A 20,449-nucleotide genomic window follows, 5' to 3' on the forward strand; every position below is an offset into this window, starting at 1 on the left:
TGAGCAAAATATTTAACTTCTCTGACATCCACCCTCTTGAAAACCAGAGGCTAATAATACCCACCTTTAAATGTTGTTAAAGGTTAAAGAGATAACACATATGAAAGCCTAGCACAGTGCATTGCATAAGCAGATATTTAATATGTTACCCTTTCCTTCAAACTTCAATCATTATAAAATCTTCCTAACTGGCTTCTCTGGCTCTAATCTCAACAAGATTCTCCAAGCCATCCCAGACAATGATTTTCCTAAAACATCATTTTCAATAATATCATTCTCTTGCTCAAAGACTTACCTACCAGAAAAAATTTAAACCCCACATAGCATGACCATCACACAACACTCCACTTCACCTTTAAAACCTTATCGTCCCATACCTCCCAAATACGAGCCTATCAAGCCACCTTTGAATGTCTCTTCCTCACTGTCACTTGAAGGCGCAGTGCATATTACTACTTTTATGACTCTGATCACCTCCAAATGCAATTCCCATCCTCCCATGTCCATCCCATCCAAATCTATTCACACTTCAGGTTCATGCTCCAGTCTAATCTTCCACAGAGCCATTTTCAATTATCTCAGCTCACTAATCTGTTTCTTTTGAACATTGTCTTGGAGTGATTTTAATATTCACACACATATAAAGATCCCGAGAGCAGTTATCATTTTGAAACATACATGCTAAGAATGAAGCAGATGTTCAATAATTGCTTGAGGAATGAGATAGACAGCAAAGTCTTACCTACATAAGCAGTACTTTTTTCTGCTGTAATTTATTTAATAGAAACGCCTAGAGTAATTCCTAGTATATTTCCCAAGCTTTCACAATGTAAATAGACAACCTGAAAATCACAGTATAGCAAATGACTTATATTACCTGTACTATAGTACCTATAGCTACCCACTTTTTTAAAAAGAAATTCCATACAAATTTTAATTTTGTTAATATTCCCTTTTATGTGCTAATTTGAGTTTGCATACACTTCCCATAAAGCAGAGAATCTCTTTATATAGAACTCTCAGTATTTCAAAATTGTTACTAAGTTTTTGGTTAAATGTCTCTTCCATATTATGAAGACCAAGGACAGCATCTAAAGACAAAAGTGCAAGAGACTCATTTAAACTTTCCAAATTTTCTAACCACCAAAGCTTGTACTTTTTTTTTTTTTTGAGGATTTCAATACCCCATGGAGGGAGGGAGGAGGGAGAAAGGGAAGTTCCCTCTCGTTGCTTTATATCAAACCCTTCCTTTTATATTTTCAAGTTTAGTCCTAACCTACTTCTTAACCATCACCTCAGATTGTTCCAGCATTAGCCTAAAAATGTATTCATCATATAACTCCTTTTTAGAACCCAAGAGTCACAAAGAATCTTCTCTCAATCAAAATAAAACTCACAGTAACTGGTTTCAAAACCCCCTACCAACTGCAATTCTCCCAACAGAGCGCTCTTGACCTTCCCCAACCAAACTGTTCTGTGCAAGGTTCAGAAATCTGTTATCACCCAGCAGAGAACGGCAAACACTTCCAAAGTCTCTTAACGTGATTAACGTGAAATTTGTTTCATTTGAATTAACCTTCTACCCTCCCCCTACTCCCATAAAATTCTGTTAGATTTGTTGCTTAATAAATTCTCAGTTCAATCACACCTCCTAAAGTTATTCAACAAGTCTCTCTCTCACTCTGAGTGCTAGGTTAGCTAGGTTTGCTCAATATAAGAAAATTTATTAAGAGCACCTCAAAGGTTCAAAAATATAAATCCATTACAAGTCCACTTATTATATTTTAATAATACACCATTCCCTAATATGAATAACACGTCTAATCTTTTATATATAAATTAAGAATTTTACTACTTTTAACATCCAGAAAGTGCTTCTCCAAACAACGTACTAGGAAAGAACCACTCAAAACATTTTAATAGCATTTTATCATTTGTTTAATGTTGATACACAGTAAGTCTCTAAATATTTTAAGCTGCTTTATTTTTCCTTAATAAAGCATTGTGCTTTACCCATTACAAATACTGCCTTAAAATTTTGTTTTGTTTTCATAGATAAAACTATCAATAGCATGTTATAATGGAAATGATGAGAAACCATTTATTTTTAAAAAGCAGGAGAATAAAAGAACTAGTCTTATTATCATAATGGAAATAAATCCATTTTCCCGTACTGGATCAAGCATTACTCTGGGATTGGGTTTTGGACTGTTTTATCTAACTCCACAACAGTAAACATATCTCACTGAGTAATTATTATTGCTAAAGTTTTAGTTAGAGCAACTGAATTAACTCATTTTTGATTGCTGGATTTTCTCCAGATTGGATGAAATAACACAATAAGGATTTGTCTAGGTTGTTATGCTCCCAGAATGCCACCCACCCCTAGCCCCCAACCTTTTGGGTGTCACAAGAGAAAAGGGAAAAGATAGCCAAAGGCAATGTGAAAAGGACAGGAGACAGCACTTTTCAGGATTCCCAAAGCATCCCTTCCAGGGCATACAGTGATGATCATAAATGAAAAGGAGATGTTGTACCCCTTTCCCAACTCAAAATGTTGGCAAAGCTGAGGCGAAGAGAGGGTAGGATGAGGACATTTAAATTGACAATTTAACTGCTATGTCTCCAAAAACAAGCAACAGATCCTGGTCTACTGGCTGGTGGCCAATATTAACCTTAATCAATGCATATGAGTCTGGGTACAAAATATGCCTGCACTTTCCAACTATGCAAAAGTTAGCTGGCTACTAGTCTATTGCTATACAAACAAAACCTACCACTTTATACTTAAGACACTGCTATCATGTTCCACAGGATCCTAAAACCCAAACCAAAAACATTCTCTCTTCCCCTAAATTAGTTGCTCCTCCTCCTGTATTCCTTATTACTATAAATATTTACCAGTATCCTCTTCTAACTTGTTTTCTTCTAACATGTTTTCCAATTAGTGATTTATTGTTAAAAAAAACCTATAATAGTATCTATTTCCATTTCTTTCCTTTTTAAATCAATACATAAATATTCATATAAATATTCATTTATGTATGTTTATATTTTACTTTAAAATGGAGCACTTTGGGGCTGGCCCCTTGGCCTGGCAGTTGAGTGCGTGCGCTCTGCTGCTGGCGGCCCAGGTTCGGATCCCAGGCGCGTACCGACGCACCGCTTGTCGGGCCATGCTGAGGCGGCATCCCACATAAACTGGAGGAAGATGGGTACAGACGTTAGCTCAGGGCCAGTCTTCCTCAGCAAAAACAGGCGGATTGGCATGGATGTTAGCTCAGGGCTAATCTTCCTCACAAAAAAATAATAAAATAAAAAATAAAATAAAATGGAGCACTTTGAGAGCTCCCAAGTAAATATCAAGTGAATAAGTTTGATCATGGATGCAGAAAAATGTGTCATTACTTCACCTTTTCAATAATGATGCTGGAACAGTGTGACATCCATTTGCAAAAAGAAAAAATTTGAACTTCAATCCATACCTTGGACTAAATACAAAAATTAATTCAAAGTGGATCCCAAATATAAATGCAAAATCTAAAACTAAAAAACTTCTAGGAGAAAATCTTTGTAACCTTGCATTAGGCAGAGATTTCTTAGACACAATACCAAAAGCACAATTCAAAAAAGACCAAATTGAAAACTTGGACTTCATCAAAATTAAAAATTTCTGCTCTACGAATACTATGAGAAATTATATGCCAACAAATTGGACAATCTAGAAGAAATGGATAAATTCTTAGACTCATACAACCTCCCAAAACTGAACCAAGAAGAAATGGAGAATCTGAACAGACCAATCACAAGTAAAGAGATTGAAATAGTAATCAAAAACCTCCCAAAAAATAAAAGTCCAGGACCAGATGGCTTCTCCAGTGAATTTTACCAAACATTCAAAGAAGATTTAATACTCATCCTTCTCAAACTATTCCAAAAAATAGAGGAAGATGGCACACTGCCTAAATCATTCTATGAGGCCAACATCACCCTGATACCAAAGCCAGACAAAGACAATACAAAGAAAGAAAATTACAGGCCAATATGGCTGATGAACATTGATGCAAAAATCCTCAACAAAATATTTGCAAACCGAATACAACAATACATTAAAAAGATCATACGCCATGATCAAGTCGGATTTATACCAGGGATGCAGGGATGGTTCAACATCCCCAAATCAATCAACGTGATACATCACATCAACAAAACAAAGAATAAAAACCACATGATCATCTCAATAGACGCAGAGAAGGCATTTGACAAGATACAACATCGATTTATGATAAAAACTCTCAACAAAATGGGAATAGAAGGAAAGTACCTCAACATAATAAAGGCTATTTATGACAAACCCACAGCCAACATCATACTCAACGGGGAAAGACTGAAAGCCATTCCTCTGAGAACAGGAACGAGGCAGGGCTGCCCCCTCTCACCACTCCTGTTCAACATAGTACTGGAGGTTTTGGCCAGAGCAATTAGGCAAGAAAAAGGAATCAAAGGAATCCAAATAGGTAACGAAGAAGTGAAACTCTCACTATTTGCAGATGACATGATTGTATATATAGAAAACCCTAAAGAATCTGTTGGAAAACTGTTAGAAACAATCAACAACTACAGCAAAGTTGCAGGGTACAAAATCAATCTACAAAAATCAGTTGCATTTCTGTATGCTAATAATGAACTAACAGAAAGAGAGCTCAAAAAGATAATACCATTTACAATTGCATCAAAAAGAATAAAATACCTAGGAATAAATCTTACCAAGGAGGTGAAGGACCTATACAATGAGAACTATAAGACATTATTGAAAGAAATCCATGATGACATAAAGAAATGGAAAGATATCCCATGCACGTGGATTGGAAGAATAATCATAGTTAAAACGTCTATATTACCTAAAGCAATCTACAGATTCAATGCAATCCCAATCAGAATCCCAAGACATTCTTCACAGAAATAGAAAAAAGAATACTAAAATTTATATGGGGCAACAAAAGAACCCGAATAGCTAAAGAAATCCTAAGAAAAAAGAACAAAGCAGGAGGCATCACAATCCCTGACTTCAAAACATACTACAAAGCAATAGTAATCAAAACAGCATGGTACTGGTACAAAAACAGACACACAGATCAATGGAACAGAACTGAAAGCCCAGAAATAAAACCACACATATACGGACAGCTAATTTTCGACAAAGGTGCTAAGAACATACAATAGAGAAAGGAAAGTCTCTTCAATAAATGGTGTTGGGAAAACTGGACAGCCACACGCAAAAGAATGAAAGTGGGCCATCTGCTATCGCCATTCACAAAAATTAACTCAAAATGGATCAAAGACCTGAAGGTGAGACCTGAAACTATAAAACTCATAGAAGAAAATATAGGCAACACACTATTTGACATTGGTTATAAAGGAATCTTTTCGGATGACATGCCTACCCAGACTAGGGAAACTAAAGAAAAAATAAACAAGTGGGACTTTATCAGATTAAAGAGCTTCTATAAGACAAACGAAACCAGAATCAAGATGAACAGACAACCAACCAGCTGGGAGAGAATATTTGCAAAACATACATGTGACAAGGGGTTGATCTCCATAATATATAAAGAACTCACACAACTGAACAACAAAAAAACAAACAACCCGATCAAAAAATGGGCAGAGGAAATGAACAGACACTTCTCCAAAGAAGATATACAGATGGCCAATAGGCACATGAAAAGATGTTCAACATCACTAATCATCAGGGAAATGCAAATCAAAACAACACTAAGATACTACCTCACACCCATTAGAATGGCTATAATCACCAAGACAAAAAACAAGTGTTGGAGAGGACGTGGAGAAATAGGAACCCTCATACACAGCTGGTGGGAATGCAAATTGGTGCAGCCTCTATGGAAAACGGTATGGAGATTCCTCAAAGAACTAAAAATAGAGATGCCCTATGACCCAGCCATCCCACTACTGGGAATCTATCCAATGAACCTGAAATCAACAATCCAAAGAGACTTATGCACCCCTATGTTCACTGCAGCATTATTCACCATAGCCAAGAAGTGGAAGCAACCTAAGTGTCCCTCGACTGACGACTGGATTAAGAAAATGTGGTATATATATACAATGGAATACTACTCAGCCATAAAGAAAAGACAAAATCGTCCCATTTGCAACAACATGGATGGGCCTGGAGCGTATTATGTTAAGTGAAATAAGCCAGAAAGAGAAAGACAAACACCATATGATCTCACTCATATGTGGAATATAAACCAACACATGGACAGAGAAAACTGTACTGTGGTTACCAGGGGCAGTGGAGGTGGGAGGTGGGCACAAGGGGTGAAGGGAGTCATATATATGGTGATGGACAAACAAAAATGCACAACCCAAAATTTCACAATGTTAAAAACCATTAAAACATCAATAAAAAAAAAAAATTCTGCTCTACAACAGACAGTGTTAAGAGAAAAGACAAGCCAAACACTAGGAAAAAATATTTTCAAGTCACATATCTTATTTATAACTTGTATCGAGAATATACACAGAACTCTCAAAACTGAACAATAAGAAAACAACCCAATAAAAAAAAACAGGCAAGGGGCTGGCCCCATGGCACAGTAGTTAAGTTCAGGGTGTTCCACTTTGGTGGCCCAGGTTCATGGGTCTGGACCCCAGGCAGGGACCTATACCACTCATCAGCCACACTGTGGTGGCAACCACATATAAAGTAGAGGAAGACTGCCACAGATGTTAGCTCAGGGCTAATATTCCTCAGGGGGAAAAAAAAAAAACAGGCAAAAGATTTGAACAAAGATTCCACCAAGGAAGATATATAGAGAGCAAATAAGCACATGAAAAAATGCTCAATATCACTAGTAATTAGGGAAATGCAAATTTAAAGCACAAAGGGATACCACTACACGCCTATTAGAATGTCTAAAACTGACCATACCAAGCGTTGGCAAGAACACGGAGGAACTGGAACTTTTATACACTGCTGGCTGAAATGTAAAATGGAACAACATGTTGCAAAATAGTTTGGCAGTTTCTTAAAAAGTTATACAAACAACTTTAATGATCCAGCCATTCCACTCCTAGGTATTTACCTAAGAGAAATGAAAGCATATGTCCATACAAAGACTTGTACATGAATGTTCATGGCAGCTTTACTTTTATGAGCCAAAAATTGGAAACAATCCAAACGTCCATCAACAGGTGAATGGATAAACAAACTGTGGTATATCCATACAATGGAATACTACTTGAGTATTGCTGAGTGAAAAAAGCCAGGTAAATAAAAAAGAGTACATACTGTATAATTTCATTTATGTAAAACTCGAGAAAATGCAAACTATTTTATAGTGATAGAAAGTAGATCAGTAGTTGCCTAGGGTGGAGGACTTTTAGGGGTGATGCATATGTTCATTACCTTGATTGTGATGATAGTTTTAAGGCACATACAAACATCAAAATTTATCAAACCGTACACTTCAAACGTGCAGTTTATTGTATGTTGATTATAATTCAATAAAGCTATTAAAATTGTTAATAACAATAACTTTTCTCTGTTCTTTAGATTTCTTAAGAAAGGACAAAAGTCACAAAATACCAATATCTTGCTAAAAAATAAACTGAAAAATTAAAATTAGGTCCAGCGGATCCTGATGGTATACCAATGGTTAGAACACATCAAATATAAATAAATACACTAATACATATATCTCTCTCTCTCCATGATTTCATAATTCTTTAAAAAAAACTTATTGGTTACTTCTGGAGGATGTTAGAGAATCAACTCATTTTTTGAACATTGGTATATAAAGACAAAGAACCGAGCATTTATCCTGCCTTTCCTATAATGACTCTACCCCTGGGTAACCAAATAGTAGGTATGCAAGTATGTCTTTACAGCTAATAAATGAAATGACAGAACTAGAATATCATCACTTTGAACCCCTCTTGAATTAACAAATCTAGGCATTGCATTTAAATGGCTGCTAATTTCACAAAGAGATAACCATACATGTACTTTCTGATCAAAGAACACACAATTACCTATAATAATCCTGCCAAAAAATTTAAAAAGTAGGGCCGACCCGTGGCTTGGCAGTTGGGTGCACACGCTCCACTGCCGGCAGCCGGCGTTCGCATCCCGGGCGTACACCAACGTGCCGCTTGTCCGGCCATGCTGAGGCCGCGTCCCACATACAGCAACTGGAAGGATGTACGGCTATGACATGCAACTATCTACTGGGGCTTTGGGGGGAAAAAAAAAGGGGGGGAGGAGGATTGGCAATAGACGTTGGCTCAGAGTCAGTTTTCCTCAGCAAAAAAAAAAAAAAAATTAAAAAATGAAGTCAAATGAAATCTGATCAAACCTCTAAATCCAACTAATTTACTGGAAATAGAGGACAGAGAATACATTAACTCTTTGGTTTTTATAAAAGATACTTGAGAGATCAACCAACTGCAATAGAAGAATCTTACACAGATGCTGGTTGAAAGTATTGAAAAACTTTAAAATATAAAGACATGAAACTTCTGAGACCATCAGAAATCTGAATGCTGATTAGATATTCAATTCGATATTAAGGAATTATTGTTTGTTTTTAGGTGTAATAACAGCACAGTAGTATAGTCATCTTTTTAAAAAAGACCTTGTCTTTCAGAGAAACATACTAATATATTTATAGATTGCATGTTGTGATTCTGGAATCTGCTTCCAAATAATATGAGAAGGGAGAAGTGAGCGGGAATACATATGAAATAATAGTATCCATGAGGTGGTCTTTCTTGAAGCTGGGTGATGAGTAGAGAGGGATTCAATATTCCATTTGGTCTGCTTTTGTATATGCTTGAATTTTCTATAATGAAAAGTTTTTAAAAATAAGATACCCTGTTGAATTCACTTTGTAACTTTTTTACATACATAGATATAAAAATCCTAACTAAATAAAATTGGCTTAGGCCAAATTTCCTCTCTCATACTGTCCTTGTCCTTTCTGATATGAAGGTTATATTGGCTTCTAAACATAACCTGAGTAACTTGGCCTCTTTTCCTACTCTGACGGTTTATTTAAGATGCGAACAATTTGTTTCATAAAGGTTTAGTTGAACTTTGTAAAACCATCTAAGCCTAACAATTGTATATGGAAGGGAGAGGTACATTTTTAATTACTGATTTTAATTCCTTTATTGATATTATATCTATTCAGGATTTTAATTTATTCTTGAGTCTGTTTGGTATATTTTTCTAGAAAACAGCCAATTTCATCAGTTCCTTTTGTCATTCTCAAATGTACTGGCATTAAATTCCCCATAAATTTTATTTAATCTCTACCATATTTATAGTTATGTCTCCATTTTCACATTTTTAATAACATTATTTGAGCCTTCTCTTTTTCCTCAATACACCTTTTCAGTGGCTCATCATTTTATTAGTCTTTTCAAAGAATCAGATTTTTATTTCCTTCAGTCCCTCTATAGTTTCTTTGCTTTTTGTCATTAACTTTTATTCTTAGCATTATCCCTCTCTTCTACTCTCTTTGGGTTGCTTACGTTAAATACTTAGCTCCCTCATTTCAATCTCTTTTCACATATATGCATTTAAGCCTATGAGTTAATCTCTTTACTACTACCTCACCTGCATTCAAAAGGTTTGATATGTGACGTTTTATTTTGGTTTCTGTAGAAGTTTAACTTCCATGATCATTTCTTCTATGACCCATGAATTACTTTTGAATATTTTTGAGTTTCTAAATGTGGCAATGTTTCATCTTTTGATTTGTAATTACACTGCACTGTGGGTTGATTATCTGCCATTTGCTGCCGCTTGCTTCATGACTTCGTATGTGGTCAAATTTCATACACGTTCTGTATACTTAAAAAATGTGTGTGATCTAATTATTAGTTGCAGGGTTCTGTAAATGTCCATTAGCTCCAGCTTGTTAACTCTTTTATTCTAATCTTCCTTCTTTACTAATATTTTATTTACTTGTATTAATTATTGAGAGATAATTAAAGTATTAATTGTAAGGCTGTCCATTTATCATTGTAATGTCAATATTTTTTCTTTATATATTTGAAGTTATGTTATATATACACACAATTCATGACATTTATTTTTACCTAGAAATATTTAAGTCTTCCTAGTGAATTATCTCATTCCTGGGCCGGCCCCAGGGCTTAGCGGTTAAGTGCTTGCACTCCGCTACTGGCAGCCCGGGTTCGGATCCCGGGCGCACACCAACGCACCGCTTCTCCAGCCATGCTGAGGCCGTGTCCCACATACAGCAACTAGAAGGATGTGCAACTATGACATACAACTATCCACTGGGGCTTTGGGGAAAAAAAGAAGGAGGAGGATTGGCAATAGATGTTAGCTCAGAGCCGGTCTTCCTCAGCAAAAAAAAGAGGAGGATTAGCACAGGTGTTAGCTCAGGGCTGATCTTCCTCACAAAAGAAAAAATTATCTCATTCCTAGTGAATGAATGTCTTATACTTGATAAGGCTTCTGCCTCAGTCTAATTTTTCTTAAAATTAATTTACCTAAGACAGTTTTTTTTTTGGTTCCTTGTGTTAGAATGTTTTAGACCCATTACTCATAAACAGCAATATAATTATTTGCTTGCTGCGTTTTAAAAAAAATCCCATCCTGGAGTCTCCATGATGTCTCTGGTAAGTTTAGTCTGTTCACATTTATTTTGATAGCTGATATAGCTGAAATTATTTCCACTATCTTGTTTGGTTTTTAATATACAATGCTTTTTCCCTCTTTTTCTTTCTTTTTTTTTTTTCTTTTTTTAGTTTTCCTTAAAATTTTAACAGGATTACTTAAAAGCAGAATCAATATTATCACTCTTGCTAAATAACAGGACCTCAGAAAGCTTTAACTCAGATCACTAACCCTCTTGTCATATGCATTTTCTAGTACAGTATTTAATTCTTGTGCATTTAAGTTACTTATTGTGTTGTTTTATACACTCAGGTCATCCAGATTTGTCTACATGTTTACCAGTTTCTTTGCTAACTTTGCATTGTGCATCCTCTTCTACATTCAGGGTTCAATTTCCTCCTATAAAGTACAAATACCCTCAGCAGTCCTTTCAGTAATGGTCTATGAGTAGTGAACTCTCCATCTCCATTTGAAAATACATTTACTTCTCCTTCAGTTTAGAATGAGTTTTGAGAGTTACTTTATTTTTCCTTGGCACTCTGAAGATATTAATCTATTGGGTTTTGACCTCTTATTCATGCTCTTGATAAATCTGCTAAACTAACTGCTATTCAGTTATAAATGACTTGTCTTCTCTTTCTGGTTCCTTTACTACTTTCTCTATATATTTAATATCCAGTAATTTCACTAGAATGTATTGAATTGTCTATTTATATTTTTCTACTTATAGATTATCCATTTATTTTTAGGCATAGCCCCAGAAAAGAGAAAAAGTGATTTGAAAACGACTATTTTCTTAATCCTCCCAAAGACTGTTCAGAATTAATACCAGGCTATATATATATAAGAGGCATTAATTCATTACACACAGTGGATGCCCTAGGGCAGTGGTTCTCAAAGTTTAGCATACAACACAAACACCTAGGGAACTTATTTAAATACAGACTTCTGGACTCCACCTACTGTTTCTGCTTCAGAAGGTCTAGGGTCCTACCATTTGCATTTCTAACAAGTTCCAAGGCGGTGATGCTGATGCTGCTGTTCAGGGAACACTACTTTAAGAACCTTGGCCTTAGGGATTAGGGATAATTAGCTCATGGAATGCCCACTGAGAAGGACTTTAGGGATTTATCCTGCTTCTTAAATCTAGAAATTACTATTTATTATCAATTCTAAACAATTTTTAGCTTTAAATATTGCTCTCTCCCATTTCTTCTGGTAGAATTCCAACTTTATAAAATAATAGCAGCCAACAGTCTATCACCCAGCCAGAACTGCTCCAGTTCATTCTTCACACAGCCTTCAGGCTAGAAACAAAATTTGATCATATCATTTCCCTACCCAAAATTATTCACTGGCTCCTCTATTCCTACAAGAGCAGTCTTTCATGGGGAAGGATACACAGATGGGTTTCAGAGTACGAGAAAATTTTTTAGTGTTTACATTATGTTTACATTATGTTACACGTTTTTTATAATACTATCAAATAGGTCTGTGATCTAAGCATGTTAAAATTGCTGACCTATTAAATTCAAATGAGTCAGTGTGACACATAAAGCTTTTCATGATCTGTGCCTGCCTATCCTATCCTTATATACCCTGCCTTGAGCATACCATGCTTTCAAACTTGCGTCATTATACCCATATTACCTCCACCTAGAAAAGAATGCCAAATAGGCCTCTCATAGGCCTGACAAACTCCTACTCATCTTCCCAAGAGGTCCAATATCACCTCCTCCAAGAAACTTTCCTCAACCTACTTAAGAGTTAATTGCTCCCTTTCCTATTCTCTCTCAGCACTTCATACAAACATCCACTAGTACTTTTCACCGTTCTAATTACTGGTCTACAGAACTATCTTTCTTTATAAGAATATGAGTTACCTCAGGCAAGAATGTAATCATTACCTTTAAATCCATAGTAGATACCCAAATGTTTGTTAAATATATAAACATGTTGGCTAAATATAATTTTTCCTTGGACTCTACAGACAATTTCCAGAAGAATGTATATTTATATTGTAAGAATTTTCATGTCTGTTTTCATCTAGATTTTCAAGAGAACCAGAGATTCAATGGGAGTAAATGGTACCTAGTTTCGTCAAAGCCAGGATTATGTCCCTGTAAGGGCTAACATCCGCAATGTTGATACAACCAAGAGAAGAACATTGAAGGGGGTAAACCAAATTGAAAAGTTTCTTTTTATGGAAATAAAAATCTAAAAAGATTTTAAATTTAGATTTTTAGATTTCCATAAAAATCTTCATGGAAAAAAAGGACTCTCATTTTACTTCCTATACAAGTCTACTTGGTTTATCTGTTTATTTAAAACATAGATGTGCATATTACAAATTAAGAGAAGATTCCTCTCAATATTTACTAAAACATCCACTATTTCAGAAAAATCCCTTTACAAAGGTATATACCATACAAAGAGAACAATAGTGAGTGGTTCTCTCCAGGGGCAGAGGATGGGAGTGTGAGGAGCCAAGGTGGTCTTTCACTTACCATTTTTCATATGTTTCAGTATTGTCTGATTTTTTAAAAAAATAATGTTATATATTACTTTAGCAACCAGAAAAATATCATGAAAGGTAAAAAAGCCATATTCTATGTTATGCTATTAAGAAAACAGTTTAATTATGAAACTATTTTAAAATATTATTCTTACCAGATTTAAGACCTGAAATTTTGAAGATGGCACTTGGTTTCCCATTCGTGACAAATCCTAGGAGTTGCCATACTGGCATTCCATTTGAATCAGGATAGGAAAAGTAGACAGATCCTCCCATTCCCTCTGGAAATGGGATTGTTCCCAGCATAAAAACCACAACATGGTTGATATTTTCATAATCAGGCAAGTCAAAAACAAATTTATCCTCTGCCACTTGCTGTGCAGCTGTTTGCACCTAGAAAATAAGAAACTCGTCTTAGTTCAATAGTTTGATGAGTTTCTATAACCCTTACAGTATTGCTGTAAGCTCTGTTCCAAGTACAGTCAATTACAGTCATTATACTAAGTATAAAGTTGGGTCAATTTGGTACTCTAATTATGGAACTACCAAACATACCATAAACTGTGCTAATTTTAATAGAGAACCCAAAAATAGACATTTAGCCTTAAAATGATGATTTAATGAATGTAATCGTTTAAAAATATAACCAAATTATTTCATAAGTGCCCTGAAAGGATTTAACTCACATAAATAAATCACTCTAGCTTCAGAATGTTATAAAAACAAAAGGTTGTTCAAAACACCATACCAAGAAAGCCTTATCCTCTAGTTTAAAGGTAAAGAACCTCAGGTAATTAAAATGGGTAAGCAATCCAGAAGTAATTATAGTCAATTCTCATTATTTGCAGATTCCATATTTGCCAATTTGCCAACTCACTAATGTATATTCGTAACCCCAAAATCATTTTAGTTGCACTTTTGAGGCAGCAAAAATTTTGAGTTGCCTGACGCACATGTTCCCGCTCAGGTGGAACAAAGCTACACTGCGCCTTCTGTTTCAGATTTCATACTGTAAACAAGTGTTCTTTTCTCAGTCTCCTTAGTGTCACATGTGTGTCTACTTTTGGGCTTTTCGGTGGTGATTTTGCTGTTTAAAATGGCCAAGCCAAAATGCCGGCTAGTGTTCCTAAGCCAAGGTTGTTACGTGCCTTACTGAGAAAACATGCATTATACAAGTTTTATTCAGATATGAGTTACAGTGCTGTGAGTTCAATGTTAACAAATCAACAATATGTATTAAATAAGGTGTCCTTAAACAGAAACACACATAAAACAAGATTATGTAATGACAGGCTGATAAAAAATGTCATCAGAGGCTTGTAGGAACCTAACCCCATATTTCCCCTACAGGCAATGATTCAGTATTTACCAATTCAGTGTTCACAGAGAATTTACAGAACATAACTACTGCAAATAGTGAGAATAGACTGTATACAAAATGTAAAAATTCTACTTTGAAAGTGTAAGCGGGAACCTGTAAGTTTCCTCTTGACTCATTTCATAATCTAATTTTCTGCTCTAGAATTGAACATCAATTTATAGAATGAGATCGTATCTTATTTTGAAGTTTGAGAAATCTACTTTCACAGAGAAAATTCTTTCTTACACTTTTAGAAAATTACTGATAATTGCTACACTACATCCATTAGCAAAGAGAAGTATCAATTCTGAGCACACTCAGGTCAATAGGCTGTCAAGAGTTTACCTTCTATAAGGTTTTTTGGTTTTGTTTTTTTAGTAGCTATTGCCTCTCTAGTCACCAAATCTGAATTACTATCAGTATTTCTGAAGACTCTATATGGTCAATTCTTATAACCTAGAATGCAACTTCTTTTCCATTCCTAATACTTGCTGATTGTTACTAAAATGCCTACTTTTTTCCTCTATAATAACCTATTTACTACTACAAAGACACTTAACAAAAATACACTATGTAACTCCATCTATGTATTAGAGATACGGTAGTATCAACTGCCCTAAATTCGTTTCCAAGAGACCAAGGATGAGCATTCTTAAAAGTCAAGTTCTGATTCCCTCTTCTGAAGTTTTCTGACCCAATTAAAAACCCTCCAGTTTAATATAGAGAATAAAACAAAGGAACAACACAAATATAAACCAAACTGCCTGTAGTAGTGTTAAATTCAATTTCACCAGTTTTTGGCATGCACATAATCTTAAAAGGCATATAAAATTATGGTATTTACAAGTCTTGAAATAATCATCAAACATTTCTTAAATGTCAACTCTGTATAAGGCACCAGACATTCTGTAAGTCTGTATTATGACACTCTAATCCTTGACCTTAGGAAAAAAGGTACTCTTTTATTTAAGTAAAAATTTCCAAGGAATGAAAACTGAGTTCATAACTTTAGATAAGTGGATTCTTCTAGAAAGAGAATAATGTAGTGAAGTTTTGAGATGTCACTAAGTTTATTTGCCCTTCATTTTTATTAAGGTGTTCTAATACTCCTTACAGAGTCGAACACCCCTAAAAAGTGTTGTCTTGAAGGAACCTCTACTGGACATCCATTACAGAGGTTAGGTGTCAGGTAAATACATACAGGTACTGCTGTAACTAAATTTCCTTCCAAATTAGTTGACAACATGAGACATACAAAGATTCCATATGGTCTTTTTATTCTTTAAAAAAAAAAAAACACACATTTTAAATGTCATTCATTCATGACACTCACTCATCTAAGTCTCACACTCATTCCAGGCTGCTCCTTTCATTTTTCCTATCAAGAGCAGGGGCAATCCAAAGTTATCTCACCAGTATTACCAATTACCATCATCACCAAAAGGGACCTCCCAGTCATTCAAGAGACAGACAATAAACTTTCTGAAGCTAGTCTTCTCCAACTTATCTTTGTGGTTCCTTAGAACTGTGTACAGAATACAGTACATTACCAAAAATTGATGAAAAACTTAACAATTCAACAAAGAGGCTGCAACATTCAACAAAGCAGGGAGAAAAAAAAAGAAAGAAAATTAACAATAGGTGAAGAGTCAGGTCTGAAATGGATTTCTGAGTGGTTTCTAAGAAGCCAAGCAAGATTCACCCTCCAGATTATTCCTGAACAATTCCAGGTGCTGATCTCATTTAACTCTAATAATCCAGCAAGGAAGGTTATTATCTCTTTTGACCAATAAGGAAATTCGCTGCTCACATCCTTCGGGGTCATCTCAGATGTGGCTCACACTTAAATTTCAGGAGTTTCTATCAGCCAACCTGCAATTATATTAAGCATATTTTTACTAGGGCTCTTCCAAAAGGACCCAGCAGATACACTCTGCCGGAGCACCTTAATCTTTGAGAAACAGGGCGCTACAGACTAGATTCGAATGCCAAATTTACCTCCAACTCACTTGATGAGTTTAGGCGAGTATTTATCCTGCCGATTGAACTTAAGTTCCTCTACTGCAAAATGGGAATAATAACCATCCCACGAGTTAAAAGGATTAAGTTTGAGGTGCCCAATAAGCGCTACACAGAAGGCTGAAATGACGAGAAATAGACAAAAGGCATGCACTGCCTAGTATATACTCCACACTCGAAAAACGGCAGCTAATGACTCTGAACAGAGTTGGGGCAAAGGAAAGCAAACAGCCCGGCGCCCCTTCCCCACTCTCACACTCTCAGCCGGAAAGTAGACATGAGGGGATTTCCCCGCATCCCTCGCACCCTCCCCTTCCCGGGGCTTCGCTCTCGGTGCCCTGCCCCCTTCCTGATATCACCCAGCCCCATCCTCACCAGCCTCCCCGCCACCAAGCAGCCAAACATGGCGGCAGCGGCTCCGCTCGGCCGACAGGGACCCGAAAGTGGCGACTAGATGTCCTAGGGTTACCGCCCTAGTCGAATCCAAGAACCTTCCAGAACATGCAGGAGGGCGCCTGCCCCTCAGCTACATAGCGACTAGGCCAGCGGCAGGAACGCCTTGTGCCCCCACGGCCTCTGACCCTGCCTTTCTAACCAGCACGCGTCTCAGGCGATAAGTACTTCCGGGGCTTACACCCAGCCGCCTAGACTAAGGGAGGAAAGCAGGCCAGAGCCGGTACAAGACTACAAGTCCCAGAGGGCCTTGCGCCGGTTTCCGGGAAGGGAGCCAGGAGGATTTGCCTGTTGGGATTGATAGTCCACATGTCAAATTTCCGAATCCAGTGTCGGGAAATGTTTCTCACGTTTGTGTAACATTTTAGAGATTACAGTGCGCTCTTACAATCATGGCTTCACCAGATCCTTACAAAAACCATGTAAGGTAGGTATTACTATCTCCATTTTGCAGGCGAGGAAATTGCCCACAGTGACCAGCCCCAAATCTTTACACACCGCTAAATGTTGGACCCTGAATCCAAGTCCTGATCCAAATCCGAGTTGTTTCTGCTACATAGAGCTCAGAACTAATTTTTAACCAGCTGTTTTGTACTTATTGACAACATTATTGTAGTTCTTTCTAGCTTCACTTAGCTCCCTCATTTATTTGCTGTAAAACTGTAAGCAAGTTATATAATAATATCTTTGTGCTTTAATGTCCCTATTTGTAAAATAAGAATAATAATCGTGCCTGTCTCCTAGGGTTGCTGTGAGGGTTAAATGAATTAATATATATAGAACACAGAATAGATCATGGCAGTGCTTAACTAATGTGAGTTTTATTGTAAAATGACTTATTTTTTTCTATATGCATTTGCGGAAAAGGTTCATAGAAAATAATAAACAATAGCGGAAAGAACTGGCATCAAGTACTGATTGCCTCCAATACTCATTCTCCCTTTCACAGCTTCGATTCGCTTTCCTCTTGCATAGCCAGGTAGGATATCCCTCCCCCCGGGGTCTCTGCCCAACTTGAAATATCTGAGCTTAGTCCACCAGCCATCAGCAGATTTCTCTTCCCAATCCCAGGTTACATGTGGAGGATCAGAGTGTTTGGAACAGTCCTTTGGCCTCTACTCTGGCTGGATAAACTCAGACCACCCTATCTTATCTCAGATACTCCTTTGAGATAGCCAAGTGAAATATGAACAGATAGAAGAGGATATTTCTACCTAAGACATGTCAGAACCTTCAGAATAGAAAGGCAATGATGAGACCACTTCATAAGGCGCAGACAAACTGCTTGGGTTCGGAGCCCATCTCTGTCATTTATTAGCTATATAATCTTAGACTACTTACCTATCACTTCTATCCCTCCTTTTCCCCATCCGTAAAATGGGATAATAACATAATAGTATCTACATCATAAGGTTGTTATGAAGGTTTTTACATGTAAAGTATTAAATAGTAACTAGAATATAGCTTAATAAAATGTTAGCATTTAGCATTATTACCTTTCCTAACTAATTTTCCATGTCTTTATACCCACCTTGTACCCCGTGAAATAATAAGAAATAAATATGTTGGTCTCTGCCCCCATTCCTGACACAGGGCTCCTGAAAATCTTGTAAATTCCTAAGTGATAAGAGCACTAGGAGCATCCTTTTTTCTAATGAGGCGACTCTGGGTGGGCTCCTGGAAGGCTCCTAGATGGGGGCTGGTCACCAGAAAGACTGAGCCATGATTTGATTAGAAGCTTGGAATTTTCAGCCACACCCCCCCTATTTTCCAGAGAGAGGAGAGGAGCTGGAAATGGAGTTTTTTTGTTTTTTTTTTAATCCCGATTTTAGCCTGCAATTCAAGTTGTTTCCCATCTTGGCTCTTCATTGCCTTTCCAGTTGTTTTTTTTTTGTGTGAGGAAGATCAGCCCTGAGCTAACATCCATGCTAATCCTCCTCTTTTTGCTGAAGAAGACTGGCTCTGAGCTAACATCTATTGCCAATGCTCCTCCTTTTTTTCCCCCCCAAAGCCCCAGTAGATAGTTGTATGTCATAGTTGCACATTCTTCTAGTTGCTGTATGTGAGACGTGGCCTCAGCATGGCCGGAGAAGCGGTGCGTCGGTGCGCTCCCGGGATCAGAACCTGGGCCGCCAGTAGCGGAGCGGGTGCACTTAACCGCTAAGCCACAGGGCCGGCCCCTGGAAATGGAGTTACTTGATCATGCCTACATGAGGAAGCCTCCATAAAATCCCAATAGTATGGGATCTGGAGAGCTTCCAGGTTGGTGAACACATCCATTTAACAAGAGGGTGACTCACCCCACCTCTACAAGGACAGAAGCTCCTGCACTTGGGACCCTCTCAGACCTTGCCGTATGTATCTCTTCATCTGGCTATTTGTCTGTAGCCTTCATCATATCCTTTAATAAACTGGGAAATGTAAGTAAGTGTTTCCTTGAGTTCTCTGAGCTATTCTAGCAAGTAATCGAATCCAAGAGGGAGGAGGTCACGTGAACCTCTGATTTGTAGCCATGTCAGACAGAAGTGGGTAACCTGGGGACCCTGTTACTTGCGATTGGCATCTGAAGTTGGGGGGATGGAGGGCAGTCTTGTGAGACTAAGCCCTTAACCTGTGGGATCTGATGCTATCTCCAGGTGGGTAGTGTCAGAATTCAGTTAAATTGTAGGACACCTAGCTGTGTCACAGAATTGCTTGGTGTGGGAAAACCCCCCATACATCTGGTGTCAGAAGTGTTGTGAGTGTGGTAGTAGTGTGAAAGTAAAGAAGAAACATGGAAGAGAGACCAGGTTATTTTCTTTACATACCCTAACCATACTTTTGATTCTCTGAGCAACTCATACTTTTCAACCTTTCTGTACTTATGCAACTTGCTTGATCTGCCTGTAATTTTTGCTTGGCAGTTTTTTTATACACCCTCCCAATTGGGTCGAATATTTTCTTCAGGAATTCTTTCCATGACCTAGCTGATAATTAGTCATTCCTTCTTTTACACAGCAATCTTATTGATTGGGTTGAGAGCTGGCTAGCTTAGAAATTATTCTTATAAACTACAGTTGCTGCTTATTAATTATCTCAACCTTTGTTATGTGGGATTTGAGCTTTTTCTCCATTGTGCTAGTGAACTGTCTAGTTCTAGGTGGGACAAATAATTAGAGGCACTGAGTTTAGTATCCTTTCTCCAGACTATGAGAGCCAGCCTTTTATTCACCAAACTGTTATTTCTACATACAAGGTTCTTTGTAACTAATGAGGGCAGAACTAGATACAATGTATGGAAGTGAAGAAAAACATTTCAGGGGAAAAAATCTTTCCAATAATCAGAGCTCTCTGAAATAAGAATAGACAGACATGAGATATTGAATTCTCCCATTCACATTAGTATTTTAACCAATGCTGAAATCCACTTACATAGTTAAGG

General features: G+C 37.0%; 1 protein-coding gene across 3 annotated transcripts in view; it reads right to left on the reverse strand.

The window, feature by feature from the left end:
- HIKESHI (heat shock protein nuclear import factor hikeshi) overlaps window positions 1-17,150 on the reverse strand; it is a 39,373-nt gene extending 22,223 nt beyond the window's left edge. The window contains exons 1-3 of one of the 3 annotated variants that reach the window (XM_058545455.1): window positions 16,951-17,135; window positions 16,367-16,428; window positions 13,352-13,589 (exon numbers count right to left, since the gene is read on the reverse strand). In XM_058545455.1, coding sequence (XP_058401438.1) covers window positions 13,352-13,589; window positions 16,367-16,381 — 253 coding nt within the window. In that variant the 5' untranslated portion in view covers window positions 16,382-16,428; window positions 16,951-17,135. Of the gene's footprint in view, window positions 1-8,409; window positions 8,871-13,351; window positions 13,590-16,366; window positions 16,429-16,950 lie in introns of those variants that run through there. The other 2 variants (XM_058545456.1, XM_058545454.1) reach the window with 2 other exon arrangements.
- Between the last annotated feature and the right edge of the window lie 3,299 nt (window positions 17,151-20,449).

This window comes from Diceros bicornis, chromosome 7 (assembly GCF_020826845.1).
Source record: "Diceros bicornis minor isolate mBicDic1 chromosome 7, mDicBic1.mat.cur, whole genome shotgun sequence".
Classification (NCBI taxonomy): domain Eukaryota; kingdom Metazoa; phylum Chordata; class Mammalia; order Perissodactyla; family Rhinocerotidae; genus Diceros; species Diceros bicornis.